Below are 7,420 nucleotides of genomic sequence, written 5' to 3'. Positions count from 1 at the left end.
ATAATAGTAATATTGATAATAATAATAATAATAATAACAATAATAATAATGATGATGATAATACCACTACTACTACTAATAATGACAATAATAATAATAATGATAATAATAATAATAATAATAATAGTAATAATAATAATAATGATAATAATAATAACAACAATAATAATGATAATTATATTAATAATAATGATAATGATAATGATAATCATAATGATAATAATGGTAATCATAATGATGATAATGGTAATCATAATGATAATAATGATAATGATAATACTCCTACTACTAATTAAAATGATAATGCTAATGATGAGGAGAAGGATAATGATAATAACAATAATAGTAATAGAAATAATTATAACGATGACAGCAGCAAGAACGTCAATGATGATAATAATAATAATGATGATAATATCATTAATAGTAATAGTAATAATAATAATAATGATAAAAACAATAATAATTTTAACAAAAACAACAACAATAACAACAATGACAATAATAATAATTATCGTAAAAATGGTAATAATAACACTGATAAGATCATTTAAATAATAATGATAAGAATGGTAACAAAGATAATAATAGTAACCGATTCCAATGCTAATGAACGGAAGGAAAACTTTAGTCAGCCCTGAAATACTCCAACGTTTTCTCCCTCTAACCCGTTTTCTGTTGACACGTGCTCAGGGCGTAGTGTTGAGAGAGTAACTTGCTCGAGTAATAACTTTGTCTTATTTCGTGTGATTTGAAGGGTGTTCTTGAGTCATGGCCACCGGGGCAGAGGCTAAGAAGGTCCTTTTCATATGTCTAGGTAAAAGTTGATCCAAGTGACATGTTTTTGATGTTGGGGTAGAATGTAGCAATTGAGAGGCGGTTTGTTTTGGTATTTTCATCGTCATTTCGTGTCATGTCATTTTCATTAATGTCATTTTCATCGTCATCTCGTGTGATGTCATTTTTATTAATGTCAATTTCATCGTCACCTCGTGTCTTGTTATTTTTATTAATGTCATTTTCATCGTCACTTTGTGTCATGTCATTTTCATTAATGTCATTTTCATCGTCACCTCGTGTCATGTCATTTTCATTATTGTAATTTTTTCGTCATCTCATGTCATGTCATTTTCATCTTCATCTCGTGTCATGTCATTTTCATTAATGTCATTTTCATCTTCATCTCGTGTCATGTCATTTTCACTGTGGGGAAAAAGATTTGGAGACAACTGGTTTAGTTTATATATTTATTTATTTATTTATTTATCTATCTATTATCATTCTCACAACGATGTATTTTGTGAAATCTTAACTGGTGATTGTAATATCTGTTGCCAAGTATGGACTTTGCAAAAGAGTTATTTATTTGGAATTCCCTTTGACTACGGTCCATAGATAAGTAATCTAGATATTTTCAGTTAATGTTACCGAGGGTGACGCACAGAGATAGAGGGAAATTGACAATAAGAAATAGACAAGATATGGGACAATGTACAGCTGCTGCGGCCTCATATTTACCACGTAATGACAGTAATGACAAAAATATTCGCTGCATGTCTGTGCTCGGAGATTGTCCACAATGTCCTCACAGAGTTCTTAATGATGCGTTTTCTATGTGTCTGTATGTGTCTGTGCTAGTAAAGGGGGGTGGGGGGGTTACAGGGAATAAAGAGAAGGTCGGAAAACTTAAATTTAGATTTTCGGGTTCGCATGGTACCCCAATATTTAGGTATGTGTGAATGAACCATTGGGTAGAGGAAATGTATAAAATCTTCGTCACTCTCGTTAACATATACCTTTATTTTCCATTATGTCTTTGAATGAAATATGATTCAGTATTTGTGGTAACAGGAGAGTTGGCAATAAGTATTTGTTTTGCCTATTATGCTTATTTAAATTTAGGTTTCCTGTAGTATTGTTTTATTATAAGTTTCTCCACATAGATGGCTTCACCAGTGCAAAGCCACCAAGGAGTCAGTTAGTAGATCCTGCAACTTGAATGAATTTTTAAAAAAAATTTTTGCCAATGTAAAAAATTTGCTTTCGGTTCAAAATCAATGGCTTTGCAATATCAAAATCAGAAATTAGTTGAAGAAAATGTTAGAATAGAACTATTATATGAACTTTATATGGTAACTATTTTAGACCGAAGTGGATATTCTAAGTTTGAGTTCAAAAAGGACAGCAGCACTAGATAAGCGAAGATATACAGATAAACCCTTTAGAATGATATTTTCTGAATAAAACTGCTGAGATTTTATTTAAAAATGTTGTTGATTATAGATTTGATTGAGGCCATCTTTATTTTAGATCCAGTATGTACTAACCCATGTTTTTATGACCCTAAAAGGACATTTATCCTATATTTAGGTATACTCAGTGAGGAGGCAGGACACTGTGTACCAGTATATTCATGGGATGCCAGAAAATGACCTAATGTTTTCGAGTTTCATATTTTCATTTTGATATATTAATTTGAAAAGTCTGTCTCCCTTTTTCTAATTAAAGTATATAGAAACAGTGGTTTGTTATGCTGATTTGTTGCAGTAGCATCAGACAATAAGTAGTTTTGTCTTTTAATGACCAAAGAGAGGATGAAAATATCTTTATGATATACCGTTAATCATTATGTACACACCTACCATGATATAATTCTCATGATTAATTCTCCTTGCATTTGATGTAGATGAAATAAAGAATAAATTACAACATGCCCAAGCCATCTTATGAATAACTCCTGCATTGTCTTTTGAAAAAAATTTGTAACTCCCAACTGTTGAAAATTTTGCCACAGGGAACATCTGCCGCTCTCCTACTGCAGAGGCTGTATTAAACCATGTCCTGAAGCAGCGAGGGTATGAGGGCTGGGAGGTTGACTCAGGTGCCATAGGCTCATGGCATGTAGGTCTTGGACCAGACCGTCGTGCTGTCAACGTTATGAAAAGACACAATATACCCATGGACCACAAGGCTAGGCAGGTAAGTGTTGGGACATTGTCTACTGTTATGTTGAGAATTTTTTTGTTTTGTGTGTGTGTGTGGGGGTGTAAGGATGCAATGTGTGCATTGTGGTATGGTTATGTAATGTTTTTCAAGTAAAAACATCATAGAGTATTTTGGAGTACCTTTTTTTTACCAAATGTATATGTAGTAAGTGAAAAGGCTTCTTAGTTATGAGTGACAGTGTTTCCAAAAAAACAACAGTGCTTTTTGATTTTATATATTTTTAGTCCTATTTTAATTTGTCATATATTCTTAGATTTGTCAGACTATACTAATTAATAAGATATGACCATAAGTTAATAAAATGCATTATTTATCTATTTTTGCAGTCCAAGAGTATGGCACCTTACTTGAGAAAAATCCTTTATGAATATACTAATACACATATAAAATTAATAATATCAGTTCTCAAAACAAGTACCACTCTTTAGAATATTAATCTGGTCATGAATTAATGACCAGATAAATGACCCAACACTACTAGTAAAAGATGTTGCACAGGCAGTTCATATAGAATTATGAACTGTGTGTCTTTTACCATGCTGACATTGATGTCACCAAATCTTGCTTCCACAGTGGAACGTATTTGAATTAATGGACCCCAAGTGATAGTGACACTGGTATTTGTGATATGTTATTGCTTTTGGGCAGAGAGTAAACACTTATAAAAGCCTCATATTAGTTACAGGATATTTAGCTGAAGCACTATATGTAATGTTAAGTTGCAAGCTTGCCTTCTTAAAGTCAAGGGAAATAAATTTTACCCACACTTCTGGGCATATTCTTAGTTATCGTGAGCTTTCTTCACCATTGATATACCAGTATTTCAAGCTTGATTTTATGACATCATTGCCTCATACTGGTCCCACCTTGGTACAATTTATTTATATTTGATTAATTCTTCCATTGTACTCTGTAGTGAAAGGTACAGGATGTAATGTTATTGATATTCTATAAGCTTATAAATTTATAGATTAATTACCCTCTCAGCATCGTATAAAAACATACAGGAACATAAACTTTTATTACCTGATTATTACACCAGTAACAGGAAAAGTTCACTTGCAGGCTAAGATTTAAAAAATAGGTTCAATCCAACTTTTTGTATCTATGTATTTGTTTCTTGTACATTTTCAATATCTATTTATTGTTTAATAGTTGTGTTGATCAGTACCAGTATAAAGTAATACTGCATTTGTTGAAAAACATTTGCATCTCTTCATTCATTTCAGAAATCAATATCTTGCTCTTTTGGAAATTGCATGATTGGTGGAAAGTAATGATTTATGACACTTAAACGTATTTTAACCTTTTGGATGACACTGTACATACCATGGCATTATTGGACTTCTTTCTGGTTGGCATGTACCTCCATGCCATGGGTGGTTAAGCTAAACACACAAACACATAGGGTTAAATGTTTATTATGCAGTTCTCATATAATGTTAAGCATTCCACCATTCATCAGGTAGTTATAACATAATAATACTATTTTTCATGATATTTATAATTCTCTGCTTGTGTTACAGTTAACCAAAGAAGATTTTAACCAGTTTGACTATATATTTGGGATGGACCATGAGAACATCTCAGACATCAAGGCTCGTGCTCCAAAAACCTACACAGCGAAGATTGAACTTTTTGGTGCCTATGATCCAAAGAAGGAATTGCTTATTAGAGACCCATACTATGTAAGTTTGCTTTGTGTTTCCCTTTGAAGAAGTAATAGGATTTTTAGATATATTATTTGCTTTGCTAAGGTTTACCAAAAGTATTATCTCTAAAGAAATAATATTTTTTTTCTCTAACCAAATTGATTGATTCTCAGATGAACAGATACAATTTCTACTCCTTCCCCTATTATTTTTTTTTCTTTTCCAAAGCATAAAGTGTCAGTTTGTCTCAATTTAGTATAATTTCAACCTGGGGAATTCTGCAAATTCTTTGATTTGTAGTGTATTTTATTTTATGGTACTAGTTATACACTTAATGAACTTTGAGTGAATAGTTAGACACCAAATCTTGTGAGCAATACATTTGTTTTTAAAAGATTCCTTTTCTGTCTGTGTTCTGGTGATTTTTTAATTACTCCCATGTTTGCGTACTACTGCTTGCCATTATGACTACATAGCTACTGACTGTTCATATAAGCACAAATCCACATTAATCATAGATAATAGAGAGATAATAGAGTGCCAGAATTATGATGTCTTGTCACCATGACAGTGCTTTTGCAATTCTAAATAAAACAGTGTCAGAGTATCAGAGTTAAAGTGGGATGGTTTCTTTCAGTGGGATGGTTTCTTTCAGTGGGATGGTTTCTTTGATGGCCTTTACATACACATACACATAAAAGACTTACATGATCTTACACAGCAGCATTAATTAGCCTCTTCTCTGATGATAACAAATGCTTAAGTTGTAGTGAAAACCATTATATATCTGACTGCCTCCTCAAATTTTGTCATTCCAATGGAATAACGATAGGAAAAGTCAAGGCTGTCATGAAGGAGAAGATTACGTAAGTGAGTTTCTATTTATTCAGTATTTGCTCCTCATCTCTATTGTCTTTATTTTGTCTGATTAGGTAATGGAATAATTATTAGAGTCAGTCTGTCAGATGGTATTTATTATAGCAAAACCATGACTGCAAAATCTACAGCATATTATTTTGTTAGACCGTGGCTAACCGAAGTAGATCTAGCATGTGATTTTGCCACTTTCTTTTATAGGATGATATTATTACATTTTAATATGAATGTCCACAGGGTGCATTTAAATACAGTCATGCAACATCTATATTTCTTTATGCTATCCATAATTGCTAAAAATAATAATAATAATAATGGTGCTGATGATAATGGTGCTGATAGTAGTGATGATAATAATAATAATAATAATGATAATAATAATAGTAATAATGATAATGATAATAGTAATAATGATAATAATAATAGTAATGATAATAATAGTAGTAATAATGATAATAATGAAAGTAAAAATGATAATAATAGTAATAATGATAATAATAATAATAGTAATAGTAATGATAATGATAATGATAATGATAATGATAATGATAATGATAATGATAATGATAATGATAATGAAAATAACTAGTGTTTGATGGCCCTTACATACACATACACATAAAAGACTTACATGATCTGAATGCAACAACATATACCTTATTGGTATACTTCAGTTATACAGTTCTCAAAGCAACAAGAACACAGGAAATAGTTTTTTAATATCAGATTTGACATTATCTATAAATAGATAATTATGACACATTCAGAATAGATACAAGCTTCCAGAGCTTCATGGAAAAGACTTTATTGGTTTCATTATCATTCCTTTAGTTTTCTATATTGCAAATCTCATCAAGCTGGACTGTAAGCTTACTTCTAAGCAGCATATTTAGCTGTAAATCAGCTTTAGTAAGTATTGCATGTTGCATTTTAAGCAAATTCATTTTGGGAAAATGCAAAATAGGCTACATACAAAAAAAAAAAAATATATGGTGACAATTAAGAAAAAACATAAAAATATTAGAATATGATTTATGATTAGTACATAAGCTACTTCTGTAAGTCATAAAGGTCTCCCGCTATTAACATGAAGGTTAAGATCTTTCATTTGATTGCCAAATCAACTAAAAATGCACACCCTAGGGGAGAAATGAATGCAATTATTGGAGTTGTATTATTGCAGATATATAGTCATACAAAAATCAACCAATCCATTTTGCAGAAATGCAGGTAGACTAAATGAAAGGAATGATAAATTCATTGCAAAGTTCTGTAATGTGATTCTCAATGATATCAATATCAATATCAATAATTTTATATCAAAGTGAAAATATAGAGGTGCATACCCTATATGAATTATATATAGAGAGATACATGTGGGACCTGTATTGTCTCTTATTAGCTTTTCCCATCTCTACCCTATTTCTCGAAGCGGAAATCAGAAAAAGTTACAGACTAGTGATTGCTGTCTGGAACAAACATTGGACCATACTGAAAGTTATTGGAGTTATAAAAGCCTGATAACTTTCCAAGTGAGCAGGCAAGCATTGTTTTTGTATAGAAGCAGTCTGTGGTTACATGACAATGTGATGTTACACTATGGTACTGTGTTAGCTACAACTGGTATCACAGAAATACCTTAAAGCAACAGAACCAAACAAATCCACCTTGATCAACATTTATAAGCAAATGATAATTTATAGTTAACATATCTCTCCTCTTCCTTTAGGATGATGATGATAAGGGCTTTGAAAAGTGCTACGAGCAGTGCCTCCGATGCAGTGAAGGATTCCTGGATTCACTGAAGTAAAGTGGTTTTGTGCAAGGAAATACTGTTGACTTCAGTACATTACAGTCAAGAATGTGGAAGACAAACATTGTTAAAT

The 7,420-nt window shown here is 31.5% G+C and overlaps 1 protein-coding gene across 1 annotated transcript in view; it reads left to right on the top strand.

The window, feature by feature from the left end:
* Window positions 1–673: 673 nt before the first annotated feature.
* Window positions 674–7,420, top strand: part of LOC125029550 (low molecular weight phosphotyrosine protein phosphatase-like) — a 7,128-nt gene continuing 381 nt past the window's right edge. Inside the window, exons 1-4 of the mRNA XM_047619505.1 lie at window positions 674–817; window positions 2,795–2,979; window positions 4,533–4,694; window positions 7,264–7,420. The exon at window positions 7,264–7,420 is cut by the window's right edge and continues 381 nt beyond it. Of these exons, the coding sequence (XP_047475461.1) occupies window positions 772–817; window positions 2,795–2,979; window positions 4,533–4,694; window positions 7,264–7,344 (474 nt within the window). The 5' untranslated portion in view covers window positions 674–771 and the 3' untranslated portion in view covers window positions 7,345–7,420. The remainder of the gene's footprint in view (window positions 818–2,794; window positions 2,980–4,532; window positions 4,695–7,263) is intronic.

This window comes from Penaeus chinensis, chromosome 10 (assembly GCF_019202785.1).
Source record: "Penaeus chinensis breed Huanghai No. 1 chromosome 10, ASM1920278v2, whole genome shotgun sequence".
Classification (NCBI taxonomy): domain Eukaryota; kingdom Metazoa; phylum Arthropoda; class Malacostraca; order Decapoda; family Penaeidae; genus Penaeus; species Penaeus chinensis.
The sequence above is the reverse complement of the archived record's forward strand: the minus strand, read 5'-3'. Positions and strand labels throughout refer to the sequence as shown.